General features: G+C 36.0%; 1 protein-coding gene across 1 annotated transcript; it reads right to left on the bottom strand.

Annotated features, from left to right (window-relative positions):
- Positions 1–979: 979 nt before the first annotated feature.
- Positions 980–5,262, bottom strand: LOC115977438 (probable receptor-like serine/threonine-protein kinase At5g57670). Its single transcript, XM_031099281.1, has 7 exons — positions 4,661–5,262; positions 4,302–4,556; positions 4,063–4,220; positions 3,806–3,885; positions 3,562–3,697; positions 3,222–3,371; positions 980–1,339 (listed from the first exon to the last, which is right to left on the bottom strand). The coding sequence occupies exons 1-7, from the start codon at positions 4,872–4,874 to the stop codon at positions 1,178–1,180; spliced, it is 1,155 nt and encodes a 384-aa protein (XP_030955141.1). The 5' UTR covers positions 4,875–5,262; the 3' UTR covers positions 980–1,177.
- Between the last annotated feature and the right edge of the window lie 11,290 nt (positions 5,263–16,552).

Genomic DNA, 16,552 nt, shown 5'->3' with positions numbered 1-16,552 from the left:
TATAATTTCATGCAATAATGAGGAATTTATTCCATGGTGTGCCCAAAATATATACTATTGATTAGGTTTCAGTAATGTTGGACTTGGACTGGAGGATAGATGTAGCATTCCTTGGTTTGTATATAATAATTAACACATTGTAAACGCTTGCTCCATTTGAGACTAAGAAAATGATGGTACATCACCATGCAAAAGTAAAATTACTGGCTAAATTCAATCGTAAACAAAATGATTGAGATAATAATGAGGTTATTGATCTTCCAAAAAATAAGCTACTTTTTTTAGAACATGATTTAGAGTGCGTTTCGATATAGCTTTCTAATCGAAGTTTATTTGCTTATTTGTTATAAGTTGGTAAATGTATGGTCGTATCTAAAGGAAAATAAAGATTGAAAAAGTTATATATAAGCAATTAAGTTAAAAAGTTAAAAAAAGAAAAAGATTGTTGCCATGCAGACTCTTGAATCTTAGGAAAGTTCTCTTGATACCTATCATTCTACTGATTTATTAGGCATATAAACCAAAGAAATTTCAAATTATCCAAAAGAAAAAGGAATAGCATTTGCAGAATAGTATATGCCGACATTGGCATATATATATATACAAAAAATAACTCATGCCCGTGGTCATATTCAATGTCATTTTACATATTAAAGCCTAATTAAGCATCTTGCTTTTAAGTTTCTCAACAACAACAAAAAAATAAAATAGCATCTTGCTTTCATTAGTACCTTTTAGCTCTGTATTGTCATTAAGGTATCTGTAATAGAAGAGTGAATGATTTAAATGGCTCTTAAAATCTAAACCTCACATTTTCACAAATGACAAATCATAATGATTGTTCAGTGAATGATTATTACAAGAAAAAGGAACTTTTTTTTTCTCCATATACAATTGACTTTTCCAGTTGCTTGACCTTTCCCTGTCCTTTCTCAATCAAAGAGTTGTTAAGTGTAACGATATGTGTATAGCATCAATGTAGAGTCTAATCAGAAATGGCAATTGAAAGCATGTATATCCACAAAAAAACATTCTCATATAGAGATTGATTTAGTGGTGGGTTTGCTAACATATATGTATCTATATGCCTTTACATTTATGCATTTACAATGTAACATACTAATATGTTAAATGAAAGTGGCAAATACATTTTCATCAAGTTCCTAGTTCTTTAGCTCTAAGAAATTCCTGTTGACCCAGTGTCATGTGGAGAAGAGAAGGAACTGTCACATTCATATTCTAGATCCTCAAATCCCCAGAACTCTTCCTGTTCTTCTTCCTTAGCTATCTTCCACCTCTCTGTGTCCACCTCACCTGCATCCTCCATTACCTCCAATACCTGTCAAAATCATAAACATCACTGCAAAATTCAGTATAATATCAGTTTAACAAGTCTAGAAACAACAATTTTCACAATCTTTTACATGATTATTAAGTTGATAAGTTGTGATTGGTGCAAATAAAAGTTATATTAATGGTAAATATATGTGGAAGTGATATTACTCCGCTCATAATCTATCACATCAGTTTGTAAGAAGAATTATAAAAGTTGTTTGTCAATGCTTCAATACTATTGATATTAGTTGGAACTCAAATAGTTCAATTTAAAACTATAAACAAACAAAAAAAATGGAGGCTGGAGGCTGGTAGTACTTCACAAAATATAAGAGCTATTTTAAAATAAAAATAAAAAAATATTATAACTATCATCAACTTTTGATTAAAACCCAAAAATACAAACTTTTGGAGCCGCAAATGTTCAATAATTGCTTTATGTGCCCACTAGCTCAATCAATTTTAGGTTTCTTTCAGCATTTTGTTGGGTAAAATGTATGTTTCTGCATGTCTCCTGGCTCCTAGTTTTATTGGGTTTGACATGATGAGCACATTTGTATAGGATGAAAGTATTTTCCCAACCATATAATTAAAAAATATATAGGAAAAAGGCCATTTAAGTTGACATAACTTAAAATCAGAAATCGTTTATTCCAATAATGAATCAAAACAGGACCCACTTTCACAATCATTTGCAATTTAACATAGTCCTCTAATCACATGGGAGTGCCATAATAATATATATATTGTCTGCTTTAGGTTCTAGAATTAACACTTAGGTTAGGTATGATAGAAAATTTGATTAATAATTGAGATTGTATCAAAAATCCCAATGCCTCTCCACCAACAACTAAATTTAAATTAGGAAAAAGAAACATATCTAAGTTCACTTTGCATTCCTGGCAGGTGACAAGGATGTGCAATGTCATCACAGGAAAATCATCACAATTTGATAAATGACAGCTAAATATTATATAAAATTAAGGCATTTTATGACTTTAATATAATTAATTCATAAGTCACTTGGCCAGTCAACTAAAAGGTCACTAGGAGATTTAGGAACAAAGTTTATTAAGAAAGAGATGCATGACCTAAGGATCCTCTATTAAGAAATTAGTTCAGTGAGGAAATTAGGGGTATTGGTGTTGAGGGCAAACGCCCTAATGAAATGTACAAGATGATATCATTTGAAGAAAATGTTGGACCCTTCAGGGAGATCAGTATCAGGAAAAATTAATTAATTTCAAAAACTTGTAGGCAGGTAAACTATATAGCATATGCTCCAGCAAGTACAAGAACAAAAATTGCAGGGCTTTCATAAGCATATGGAACATATTCTGCCATGTACGTCATATGCACATGTATGAACCTTTTTTCTAAAGTCTTGAAATTGTCTCCTTAAATATTACAATTAGTGTTGGTAGTTAAATACTGTGTACAGGACAAACAATGCCGCATCAGTTAAAAATCATGTTTTGAAAATATAATTTCACAATTATAACTGAAATCGATTTTTATGCGTACAGGTGTGTGAAATAAGGCGTGTGTAACAAGATTTAGCCTTTTACAATTGTGCAAAAAGATATTTTGTGCATTTGATATGTGCATCTTTCCTCTCACAGCCTGTAAATCTCATACAATTGTGGGGTTTATACATTGTGAGAGAGATAATGCATATATCCAACACATAAAATAATTATCATCCTTGTGGTGATAATACGATATAACTATTTTGTTTTTAAAAAGGCAATCTTGACTTATAGTGAAGTAATGGTAAATTTAGTAATTTACCAACTACCAAGCATCGAAGTACCTCTTCAATGCATTTATTAAAACTGGTCAATATATGGTAAGTAATTGAAGTACATCATGGTTTTTTTAGCTACCTCACTCATGGTTGGGCGCCACATTGAAGATGAGCGAATGCAAAGAGAGGCTGCAAAGGCAAGTCTTTTTAGCTGTGTTACATCAAAGGCCCCTCCAAGCCTTGGATCTATTAGCTTTTCAACATCCCCTTGGTTCAAAATTGGCTTGGCCTATTAAATTCAAAATCAACAATCAATAAAAACAAAACAATCAACATAAACTAAATATTACTAAATCTCTTATAATTAGTCTAAGAAATCTGTCTCCAGAAGAAACCCAAAATGTGATTTTCCCTATGAAAGATGGCGATTTTTTCTAATAAAAAAAACGTGGTGACAATTTTCTAAAGGTTGTTATTACCCAGCTGTGTAAGCTTTGGTGAGAACTATCTACTGGCCTCCTGCCTGAGATAATCTCCAAAAGGAAAACTCCAAATGCAAAAACATCTGTCTTCTCATCCACAATCCCATGTAAATAGTACTCAGGAGCTAAGTGCCTGCATAATATACAACATTATTATACATGTAAGATCATTTCCTACAATTACTAACTTACATCTTAGATTGCAAAACTGTGTATGGTTTATCCACCAAAAAAAAAATACCCAAATGTTCCTTCTATAGGAGCTATTGAATGATGAGTCCACTGAGATGGAAGCCATTTTGCTAGACCAAAATCAGATATCTGTAACATACAGAAGAATAAATATCCAATTCAACACAAGAAAAACCACTAGATTGATCAAGAAAATGCAAACAGGACTATGCTTAAATATGATAAATTGCCAATTATCATAACAGCTTAATCTGATAAGTAATTGTGATTTTAATCATTTAACCATTATTCTAATAAAATGTGTACCTGTGGTTCAAACTCTGTGGTCAATAAAATGTTTGAGGCCTTGATGTCCCTGTGAATTATCCTTCTTTGGCAGCCCTTGTGCAAGTAATGGAGACCTCTAGCCGTCCCAATGACTATCTTATACCTTGTTTTCCAATCAACCGGTGGCAAATTTTCATCTACAATGAATATTTTCAAAGTATAAGATACAGAAATAAACACCAAAACGAAACAAAGCAACTGATTATAGTCTTATATACCATGCAGAATAGAAGCAACTGAGCCTTTTGAGGAGAAGTAGAAAATGAGGTAAAGCCCATTCTCAATGCAACAGCCTAAGAGAGATAGTACATTTGGGTGACACACATGACCAATGGTTCCAATTTCTGTCAAAAACTCCTTCTCTTTCCTTTCATCATTAGAAGCTTTTGTCAGCCTCTTCACTGCAATTACTTCACCATCTCTCAGAGTTCCCCTGTATACCTCTGCATAGCCTCCTCTGCCAACTAAATTCTCTGACACCCACATAAAAATATAAACAAATAAGTTTCATGAAAAAATTAATACTTAGTTATGACCATAAAATTATTTAGAAAAACAAAACAAAACAAAACAAAACCTGAGCTAAAACTATTGGTGGCATCAAAGATTTCTTCAAAGGAGAAGCATTTCCAAGTGGGTCTATGAGCTGGTTCTGGTACTAAAGCATTAATCTTGAGGATATCTTTGTTTTGTTCTACAATAGAGCCATCTGGGTTCGGAATTTCTCCTTCTAAACTGCGACGCTTCAATGAGAAGAGGCGCTTCAAGCTGTTGGTCCGAATATATTTCATTGTTGTACTGAAAACTCTGTTTCATGCAGAGCACAAAGAAAAGAAAGAACACAGAAATATGTCCAGCTGAGACGCAACAAAAACTGAAACCTCTCGACTCTTATCTCTATTGGACAAAAAAATACACGTATAGGCTTTAGACTTTAGAGGCAGAGATAAGAGTCAAAGGATTTTTGAATATTTTTTTTTGTAGTACTATTATTGGTTTAAGGAAGTGGGTGTGCTTGTTTGTGCGCAGGAGTTGGAGAGGAATTAAGGTTGTGTGTTTGTGTAGTGAATGATAATTGCATATAGAAGGGTCCCTTAGAGGGACTTAAATGCTTTGTACAATTCACCAAGAGGATGACCCAACCTGTACATGGTGGTGTATTTATGCTGTTTCACTTAAAAGTGCAACAAAAAACCTGACACGGACAGGCGAGAAATTTGATCTGAGAGATGGAAAAGATTGGGAACACTCTGTATTGCGATCGGGTGGCAAAAAGATATTATGTTTCGAGTGTATGCACTTAGCTTTCTCACAACACGTGAGATTCGTACACGTGTTGTGAGAGAGTTGGGTGTATAAACCTGAAACATGATTTACTCTCTTACTCTAATCGGGTGAAACATGTGTCTATAACACTATCTTCCAAGGTTCCAATCCTCAAAAACTTGGCAAACGGGTTGGTTTAGGTGGATTTGGGTTCAATTCAGTCGGATTTGAGTCAAAAATTTTGTCCGATAAAAATTAGTTGTCTTGTAAAACTTATAACCCTTGCACAATATTTGACAAGCCAGATCAATTCGGCATGTCCTTCTAATTAATACAAATAAGAGAATTTAAAAAAAAAAACAAAAAGAATAACAATCCAACATAAAAGTTAAATAATACATAAATTATTTAGTTTTAGTTCAAAGTTTATTAGTCTAATAATTTCGTAAAAGAATAAAAGAAAAATTGAATGTCATTATCAAATATCAACCTTAATTGCGCTTGTTGTAAACTTGTACTAGTAAATAAAATATGAAATAAAGTCAATACAATAATAACTAACATTCTAAAATTTGCCCAAATAGATATAATTATATATGGTAGGGTGAGGCTTGAACCACGTAGAATAGCTTTTGTTTAGCCCAAATAACTTTAAAAATATTTGAAATACAGTGTTATCTCATAGAAGAATTCGGTTTTTTTTTAGATAGTAACTAACGTTCTAAAACTTTCCCAAATGGATATAATTATGGTAGGGTTAGGCTTGAACCACGTAGAATAGTTTTTGTTTAAACCAAATTACTTTATAAATATTTGAAATACAGTATCATCTCATAGAAGAATTCGTTTTTTATTTTATTTTATCTTTTTAGATAGTTAGATAATGGGGAGGCAAAGGTGATATTCGAACCTTAGCTATGGAGCACCCAAAAAAAAAAATCTATTACCACGGGTCACGGACAGAGGGAGACTTGGATCCCCCTATTTTCTTTTTTTAATAATTAATATATACATAGGCACCAATATACTTTTAGCAATTTTGATCTATAAAATCACACTTTGCCTCCCTTAAGGTTATCATTGATTCTTTTACGAGTACTACTCTAGCCACAAACTTTTCTATAACATTTTTACAAACTGTTATAGTAGTAAAATTTTATTAGTTTGCATTTAAGCTCATCACTTCTATCACATTTATACTTACTAATAACCACTCACCACATTAATAATTTGTAAAAAAAAAAATTGTAATTTTAGCATTTTCCTCTTTTTAAAGACCAGATCTCAAATCTAAAGCAAAATAAGCAAGCCCAAAAGAATTATTTAACAACAAAAATTACCAATAGTAAAGCTAAAAACAATTAAACTCAATCAACCAATTTTACCCAAAACTAACAACCTGGCCCTTTAAAAAATTTTAACAAAATAATTTTGTCCATACCCGGATGCACACATAAAACACACACACACCCAAAAAAAAAAAAAAAAAAAACCATTAGCTATTAAGCAACCAAGCTGGAGGCCAAAGCAAGGTTATCAATTCCGTACCGTACCGGCCGGAATATATCGTACCGACCAGCAATCCGGTATACTCGACCCCCCTGTTTCGTACCGGAAAAAATACCGGTCGTACCGGCCTCGTACTGGGTGTACCGGCCAATTTCGGGCAATACCGGCCGGTACAGAAAAAAGTTTTTTTTTTTTTTATTTTTAAGTTTTGTAATTTTTGAATTTTTGTTAGGACAGAATGGTAACTTATTTGTATTAATTTATTAGTATTATTTGTTTTCTTAGTATGCAATGGTAACTTTTAAGCTTTCTATTTTATTTTTTTATTTTTTTTCCCTTTTAATTGATACTAAAGTCTAAAACCATGAATAATTAGTTCTGAATTGAGGAAATGTTTTATGGTAAACTTTTATATTTATTATAATATATATATACACAGACACATACATATATATATATATATAGAAATATAAAAAATAGCAGTAAATCCAAAACGGTACACCGGTATTGACCGGTATTCGAAATATATCGTATCGGTGGCCAAACCGGTATGGCCTCCGATACGGTATTGACATCCTTGGGCCAGAGCCACCGCATGCAACTAACAGCAAAACTTCCTTATAGAAGACACTTAATACTAAAAACCTTCCTAACTTATGCATTAAACAAGTGGATTGTGCAAGGAAGTTGACTCCTCATTTAGTATTGTAAATAAATTGTGTAATTTTTCAAATATATATATATATAAACAACTCGTAAATGTAACAAGTTAGAGATATTCTTATTAAAAATTTGAGCCTTTGCTTGGAACTTATTGTTCGAGACTTTTTATAAAATTAAAAAAAAAAAAAAAAATTGCTGCTATAACATTTGTTGTGCTTTAATATGTTAATGGTTAGAACTTAGAATCAATTTTGAAGGGGTAATTGAGCCCGAAGTTCATACCAATAGATCACCCATTAATTGACTACTACCGTTATGTTTCCCTTTTTATAAAAGTAGTTAGATCATAGAGCAATTGGATATGAATAATTTTAGAATTAATATTATTATACTTTGTTCAAAACTAATATCTCTATTATCATAATAAAAGAAGAAGAAACTAATAAAAATTTTAATGAGCAATAAACTATTAAAGTCTAAATTCACTTGCTTGAATATCATGATGTCATATAAAAAAAATAGTTTGAAATTAAGAGAGAGAGCCTATGGAGAAGTTCATTTTTTTAAGGTTCAATTTTATTATTGAGGTGACTTGTTTTAACTGGTGCATAATAAAACAATGTCAATGATGGGCAGTGTGAAAGTGATGTTTTTACAATTACAATTTATCACCTTAATAAGTTATGAAACATATGTGTAGGGGCTCGATTTTTATGAACGGCTTTGGGCTCGCATGTAAAAGGCCCCAACAACATGATTTGTAGAGAGTGAGCCTGAAAGGTATGACCTTGGGCACAGGAGAGCGGCTTAGTCGTTGTTCCTACGGGAATTTATATATGGACGGGCTTGGCTTGACTAGCTAAACCCTCCATTAGCAAGGGTTGTAAGACTTAAGCTTTTCCGGCCCCCCCTTTAGCTTTGTTTTCTTCTCCTTTTATACCAGTGTTCCATTCCCCTTTTCGTGTCCACGTGTTAATATTACTTTTTTTGGGGTGCAAGCCTGTCTAGTCATCCCATACCTAGAGTGGTTGGAGGTTGCTGAAAAAGCACAAGGGCATGGTTTTGAGTATGGGCTTGTCAGATGCAGAATTCTGTATTACTGTGTTGGCGGCTTTTTCCCTTGCCCTTCTCCTGTACCGAGTTTGCCTCTTTTTCCGGGTGTTTTGGGAGGTGCCGAGCGTAAGATTGTCCTCGGCCATGTCCTCGTGCCCTTCTTGGGCTTTCATTAGGTGTCCTCGAAAGACAGCTCTCCTCGACCTGGGCCTTGGGCCCAAACGAGGAGTGAGCTTGGGCCGCTAATTATCAAGCCCCACAATAGCCCCTCAAAATCCTGCTGTCCGACTTTAATTGGGGAGGAAGGTTTTGGTTATGTTGGGCCCACATCATGATTCGCTCAGATTCTGTACTTCATTGATGTCTATGCCTTTCCATTTGCATAGAAGATGCACCGAATTATAAGAGGTGCCCCTTTAAATTTTAATCACACGGCATTCTTTGATGCTACAGTGCTCGAGACGCGCCTTCACGAGGATCTTTTAATTTTATGGTTGCAGATGGCGTTGGAGACCGAGCCAAGTCCTTCTTGTCCGTAGTGTTCCTTGGAACTCTGCGTAAATTAAATATCTTCTCCTTTCCCTTTAAATAAGTAGGACAGGAGGTTACTCCTCTTACATACAAACCCTTCAGTTTTCTTCACAACCGTAATCCTTCAGCCATAATCACAGTCTCCATATTTAGCGCTTCCCACCCTTAATGCAATATGCCTAAGGCACGTGTAGGGGTGAAGGAACTACACCCGCCATAGAGGCACCGAGTCCCTCCGAGGCTCAAGGTGATGTGGTCTGGACAAGGTAGACACAGACTCAAGATGATCTTCCATCTTGGTAAGATGGGGATGATATCTCTACCTCTTTTAGCCAAAATCCAAAGCAGGTACTGGTCGGGTCAGATTCTTGACGCGTCAGAAGTAAGGTTTTCCGCCATCAGCGCTGTCTGCTCCATCGCAGGCGTGGTTATACGGAGGCTCTTCCACTTCCGGCTCCCTGCACCTTTTCTTCAAGCGGTGCTAGCCTGAGGTCAGGTTCCCTGCACCTTTTCTTCAACGGTGCAGGCCCCAAGTTGGGCTCTTTGGCTGCCTGAGTTATAGGCATGTAAAAGTGTTGAGGAATGGTTTCCTTAAACAACATCTTGGAACAGCAGCCAACCTCTCCTCTGCACTTCTTCTTCGGCTTTCTCTTCATTCTCTTGTATCTTTTCTTTTCGCTTATGTAGTTAGCTTTAGTATAAGCTTATTCCAGCTTTTCATTATACACTGTACTATTTCTTTGTCTTAATAAAAGATGAATTTATTTCTTTCTAAATACTTTTCCTTTCGGCAGCAATTACTTTGTGAACGGGTGTGCTATGTATGTATTTTCCTTTAGTGATGTTTAGAGCAGGAAATTTTGAAACAGAACCTTACCAATCTGAATTTATCGGCATTATCAAGTATTATCAAGTATAATAACAATAATTCCCAGTAAGTTAAACTCATAAAACTAACCGAGATAACGGCTTAATGCCCCGTAACTCAGGCGCGGCGATCGTCCGAGAACGATAAATACTAAATATACCCTCCGAGGGGGCTGCCAAGCAGTGAGGGGCTTTGGTCGTGTTTTAATAACACCCGGCCCTATAACAGTTGCACCAATTCCCTTGGTATCGAGGATCCGAGGGTATGCTGCGGATTTCAGTCGGTCTAGGAATTAATCCAACTATCAATGGATAGCTCTCATCTGGGGTAGACTCTTAGGGCCATATAACGTCCAGGTTGTGTCTAAACCCTGCAATTTTCCTCTTAAGTAGTTGGTTTCCTCAGAGGCTTGAGTCCGAGGACCATACAAGGCCTTGGTTCTGTCCAAAACTTATAGTTTTTCTTCTAAGTAGTTGGTTTCCTCAGAGGCTTGAGTCCGAGGACCATACAAGGCCTTGGTTCTGTCCAAAACTTGTAGTTTTTCACCTAAGTAGTTGGTTTCCCCAGAGGCTTGAGTCCGAGGACCATACAAGGCCTTGGTTCTGTCCAAAACTTGTAGTTTTTCACCTAAGTAGTTGGTTTCCCCAGAGGCTTGAGTCCGAGGACCATACAAGGCCTTGGTTCTGTCCAAAACTTGTAGTTTTTCTTCTAAGTAGTTGGTTTCCCCAGAGGCTTGAGTCCGAAGACCATACAAGGCCTTGGTTCTGTCCAAAACTTGTAGTTTTTCTTCTAAGTAGTTGGTTTCCCCAGATGCTTGAGTCCGAAGACCATACAAGGCCTTGGTTCTGTCCAAAACTTGTAGTTTTTCTTCTAAGTAGTTGGTTTCCAGAGGCTTGAGTCCGAGGACCATACAAGGCCTTGATTCTGTCCAAAACTTGTTTTTCTTCTAAGTAGTTGGTTTCCCTAGAGGCTTGAGTCCGAGGACCATACAAGGCCTTGGTTCTGTCCAAAACTTGTAGTTTTTCTTCTAAGTAGTTGGTTTCCCCAGAGGCTTGAGTCCGAGGACCATACAAGGCCTTGGTTCTGTCCAAAACTTGTAGTTTTTCTTCTAAGTAGTTGGTTTCCCCAGAGGCTTGAGTCCGAAGACCATACAAGGCCTTGGTTCTGTCCAAAACTTGTAGTTTTTCTTCTAAGTAGTTGGTTTCCCCAGAGGCTTGAGTCCGAGGACCATACGAGGCCTTGGTTCTGTCCAAAACTTGTAGTTTTTCTTTTAAGTAGTTGGTTTCCCTAGAAGCTTGAGTCCGAGGACCATACAAGACCTTGGTTCTGTCCAAAACTTGTAGTTTTCTTCTAGGCTTGAGTCCGAGGACCATGCAAGGCCTTGGTTCTGTCCAAAACTTGTAGTTTTTCGCCTAAGTAGTTGGTTTCCCCAGAGCTTGAGTCTGAGGACCATCCTTGGTTCTGTCCAAACTTGTAGTTTTTCTTCTAAGTAGTTGGTTTCCCTAGAGGCTTCCATACAAGGCCTTGGTTCTGTCCAAAACTTGTATTTTCTTCTAAGTAGTTGGTTTCCCCAGAGGCTTGAGTCCGAGGACCATACAAGGCCTTGGTTCTGTCCAAAACTTGTAGTTTTTCTTCTAAGTAGTTGGTTTCCCCAGAGGCTTGAGTCCGAGGACCATACAAGGCCTTGGTTCTGTCCAAAACTTGTAGTTTTTCTTCTAAGTAGTTGGTTTCCCCAGAGGCTTGAGTCCGAGGACCATACAAGGCCTTGGTTCTGTCCAAAACTTGTAGTTTTTCTTCTAAGTAGTTGGTTTCCCCAGAGGCTTGAGTCCGAGGACCATACAAGGCCTTGGTTCTGTCCAAAACTTGTAGTTTTTCGCCTAAGTAGTTGGTTTCCCCAGAGACTTGAGTCTGAGGACCATACAAGGCCTTGGTTCTGTCCAAAACTTGTAGTTTTTCTTCTAAGTAGTTGGTTTTCCCAGAGGCTTGAGTCCGAGGACCATACAAGGCCTTGGTTCTGTCCAAAACTTGTAGTTTTTCTTCTAAGTAGTTGGTTTCCCCAGAGGCTTGAGTCCGAGGACCATACAAGGCCTTGGTTCTGTCCAAAACTTGTAGTTTTTCTTCTAAGTAGTTGGTTTCCCCAGAAACTTAAGTCCGAGGACCATACAAGGCCTTGGTTCTGTCCAAAACTTGTAGTTTTTCGCCTAAGCAATTGGTTTCCCCAGAGGTTTGAGTCCGAGGACCATACAAGGCCTTGGTTCTGTCCAAAACTTGTAATTTTTCTTCTAAGTAGTTGGTTTCCCAGAGGCTTGAGTCCGAGGACCATACAAGGCCTTGGTTCTGTCCAAAACTTGTAGTTTTTCGCCTAAGTAGTTGGTTTCTCCAGAGGCTTGAGTCTGAGGACCATACAAGGCCTTGGTTCTGTCCAAAACTTGTAGTTTTTCTTCTATGGGGCCTTGGCTTTAGGGGAATTAGCTCCTCGGACGAGCCCCTAGAACCATCTGCGCGGCTGACGCTATAAAGCGTAGCCCCTATTCAAGAATCATAGCCCCTAATGGAACTTTATGCTAGAACACCATAACCGGCTGGTAGAAATGACAAAGGAACTGTCTCAAACTATCGCCTATGCCAAGACACAAACCTTTCCCACAGACGGCGCCAATTGTAGGGGCTCGATTTTTATGAACGACTTTGGGCTCGCATGTAAAAGGCCCCAATAATATGATTTGTAGAGAGTGGGCCTGAAAGGTATGACCTTGGGCACAGGAGAGCGGTTTAGTCGTTGTTCCTATGGGAATTTATGTATGGACGGGCTTGGCTTGACTAGCTAAACCCTCCATTAGCAAGGGTTGTAAGACTTAAGCTTTTCCGCCCCCCCCCCCTTTAGCTTTGTTTTCTTCTCCTTTTATACCAGTGTTCCATTCTCCTTTTCGTGTCCACGTGTTAATATTACTTTTTTTGGGGTGCAGGCCTGTCTAGTCATCCCATACCTATAGTGGTTGGGGGTTGCTGAAAAAGCACAAGGGCATGGTTTTGAGTTTGGGCTTGTCAGATGCAGAATTCCGTATTACTGTGTTGGCGGCTTTTTCCCTTGCCCTTCCCCTGTACCGAGTTTGCCTCTTTTTCCGGGTGTTTTGGGAGGTGCCGAGCGTAAGATTGTCCTCGGCCATGTCCTCGTGCCCTTCTTGGGCTTTCATTAGATGTCCTCGAAAGATAGCTCTCCTCGGCCTGGGCCTTGGGCCCAAACGAGGAGTGAGCTTGGGCCGCAAATTATCATGCCCCACAATATGTATCTAGCATTGCTCATAAATTTTAATACTAGTATTTTTTTTTCTTTTTTTTAACTGAGGAAACTTATTTATTTAAAATGGAGCACGTAGTATTGAAAACAAATCTTATGTCCTAAATGCTTCACCAATCACAACTTGCTATGTGTTTGATTTTTTTTCCATTTTAAAATTTGGTTATTTCATAAGAAAATTCTAACGAATATATGGCAAATTATGATTGGTGAAGCATAAAATAAAACATAAAAAATGGGAAAGAGGAAAGATGATTTGTATTCAGCAATATCATTAGAAAATTTTAATAGTTCAACACACTGCGTTGTTAGCTCAAGACTACCCTAGTAGTCTAGCACTCTTTATAACGAAAATGAAGCCACCCTCTAGTGAAGGATAACACAATCAATCATCAATATCATATATAAAAACAGAGATATCGTGGGAGAAAGCACGAGATTCTGCCACATGACACTTTATGAGAGTATTTTTACATTTAGCCTTCTACATTAATTTCTTCCCATTGTATTCCAAACAATGGGTTGATATTTTAAATTAGCCAAACAACTAATATATCTTTATTACTTTAAATTCTTTAGATAGATTCAATGGATAACTTTTCAGCTTTATCTTTTCTACATACAAACTAAGTTCAATGTAGAATCGCAAGAGTCTGATTCAATGGATTGGATGATAAGATTATTTGTTTTTACACATTTGTCTAGTCAAGCATAAATAGCAATCTCCTCAAGAGTTTTCCTTCAAGAACTAAGTTTAGTGTAAATTTGCAGGAGTTAAGTTCAACGGATTAGGTAATATGATTATTTGTATCTACACATTTGTCCAATCAAGCATAAATAGTATTCTCCTTAAGAGTTGTCATTCAAGATCAACTTTGATGGAGTGATTTTTTAAAGAACAAAGCAGAAACAAGGGTTTTGATTCGAGATGATAATGAGTCGCTCATTGTAGTATTGAATTGCCAAGAGAGAGCAATTCGGATTCGAAGGAGGCAAAACAAGTAGAAGCTGTCCAAGCTATTAATTTTGCAATTGAGATTGGTGTAAGAGATATCATCTTAGAGTGAGATTTGGCATATGTTATTAACAAGCTTTCGATCTAAGGAGGAAGAGAATTCAAGGCTAGAAACTATGGTAGAGTTAGCAATATTAAGAATAAGCATTATTATAGTTATAAAGATAATTTCATAAGATTACCAAAAAAAAAGATAATTTCATATAAAATTATTTTTTATAAAATATTTTTAAATAAATTTATACTCTACCCCGTGCATCACTCAGGACATCAGCTAGTGCTATCAATTGGCTCCCCTAGACTCTAGTAGCCCCTAATCTGCTTCAATCGAATTGTGTGATTGGAATTTTCGCATGAAGAGAGGACCAATCTCCAAGAGACAACAATATCCATTACTCCCCAGCACAATAATCTATACATGTTCAATCAAGATTTCAATTAAAAATGGAGCATGACTTATAAAGCCTGTTATGGTTATGCTCTTGTCATATAGTGCACAAAGATCAAAACACTACATTAGGACTCAATTTCTTTTCATTCCAAGATATTAATACAATACCTATGGTTCTCATCAACCCATTTTTTTAATGCCATATGGCAGTTTTCTAGCCAATAACGTGTGAACATTTCTAGTCTTGGGCAAGTCGAGCACTTTAGAAGTTGAGTCATAGGGATGTTATTGTTTTCGCGGCTACCAAGGATAATAAAATGTTGTCACTTAATTTTTCCCACTAAATATCCTGTTCTAAAAAGCAAGACTATGATGTTTTACTGTTTTTCACGAGCTCCAGAAAACTATTTTCAGCTTTTTTTTTTTTTTTTTTTTTTTTTTTTTTAATCTGTTTGTATACAAATTGAAAATTTATTATTGAAAGTACTGTAAAACTTGGAGGCTTAATTTTCATCAGTTGAGTCTATAGATTTAGGGTATGTTTGGTTGGGATGAAAACATGGAGGATAGAAAGTAGGGAGAGGAAAATAGAGTAGAAAATGGCATTATCCACTGTTTGGTTGAGAGGGAGAGGGTGAGAGAAAAGTGATAGGGCCCACAAGTTTTCTCTCCTCCCCCTTCAAAATATAATCTCCCCAAATTAGAGAAAAAAATTAAAGTGAAAAGTGGGAAACGAATTTGGACAAAACTATCCCACCTCTTTTAACGTTCTTGACTTTTTTTTTTCTTTTTTTTTTTGGACTTTTTCTTTGATTTTTTCTTTCTCTATTTACTAAAGCGCTTGGCTTTTTTCTTTTTTCTTTTTTCTTTTTCCTTTTTTGATTTTTTTTCTCTGTTTACTAACGTGCTTGGCTTTTTTTCTTTTTTCTTTTTTTCCTTCTCTTTCTTTGATTTTGTTTGGACGTGTTAGCTTTCTTCTTTTTCTTTTTCATTTTTCTTAATTTTTTGGTGCTCATATGTTTATTTTCTCATTAATTTTGGTTATTTTTTTGTTTTTGTTCCTTTTTTTTTTTTTTTTAGAAAACAGTTTAGGTTTAATTTTTGATACTATTTTTTTTACTTTAATGAAGTGTCCATCTATACACAATTTTTTTAAAGTATAATGTGTTACTTTTTGTTTTATTTAATAGGGACATAATGGTAATTTATACAAACTTTATTTTCAATAAAACAAAAAAAAAATTTCATTCTTCCACTTTTTCACCCTCTCAACCAAATATAAATGAAGGAAACTAAAATATTTTCTATCCTCCCACTTTTCTATCATCTCTCCATTTTCTATCATCTCACTTTTTCATCATTCCAATCAAACGAACCCTTAGAATATCGTAGTTGTGGACTTGTATAGCAGAAAAAAAACAGACATGAGAAGAAAAACACATTAGACTTTGCACCATAAACGAGGCATTGTTTAGGGGTGAGTAATCCATTAATAAACAACTCCATGAATTTAGGGTGAGAAAAAAGGCAATGGCCATGCTTGCTTTTGGAGCTTTACCAAATGAGTGAAAGCTAGGATAGGAAGCTGTGCTCAATGACTCATCTATTCATTCACGAGCTAGTTCTTCAAAGTTTGGACTATATATTTTTTTGCACATGTTTTGAGACACACGAGAGATCACAGTCACAGGCCAAAGAATTTGACACCAATTATTATAGTACATGAAATTTAGTCGTAAAATATGATATATAGCATGAGACAAAGGCAACATATTCTCCCACTTCTATTTGACCCCAGTATCTTAATCGATCTCTTTCATCAATGTGTACCTGTCAATCTGTCATTACAATAAAAATAACAAAAATTCAAGCTCA

The sequence above is a fragment of the Quercus lobata genome, chromosome 2, assembly GCF_001633185.2.
Source record: "Quercus lobata isolate SW786 chromosome 2, ValleyOak3.0 Primary Assembly, whole genome shotgun sequence".
In the NCBI taxonomy this organism is placed as follows: domain Eukaryota; kingdom Viridiplantae; phylum Streptophyta; class Magnoliopsida; order Fagales; family Fagaceae; genus Quercus; species Quercus lobata.
Note: the sequence above shows the minus strand (reverse complement) of the source record. Positions and strands in the feature narration are given on the sequence as shown.

What these genes read in the sequence shown, in the direction of transcription:
- LOC115977438 (XM_031099281.1), bottom strand. Translation starts at nt 4,874, where the DNA reads ATGAAATATATTCGGACCAACAGCTTGAAGCGCCTCTTCTCATTGAAG. An exon ending in CACCAATAGTTTTAGCTCAG is followed by an intron (nt 4,557 to 4,660) that starts GTTTTGTTTTGT and finishes TGTGGGTGTCAG; the next exon opens with AGAATTTAGTTGGCAGAGGA. An exon ending in AGTTGCTTCTATTCTGCATG is followed by an intron (nt 4,221 to 4,301) that starts GTATATAAGACT and finishes TATTCATTGTAG; the next exon opens with ATGAAAATTTGCCACCGGTT.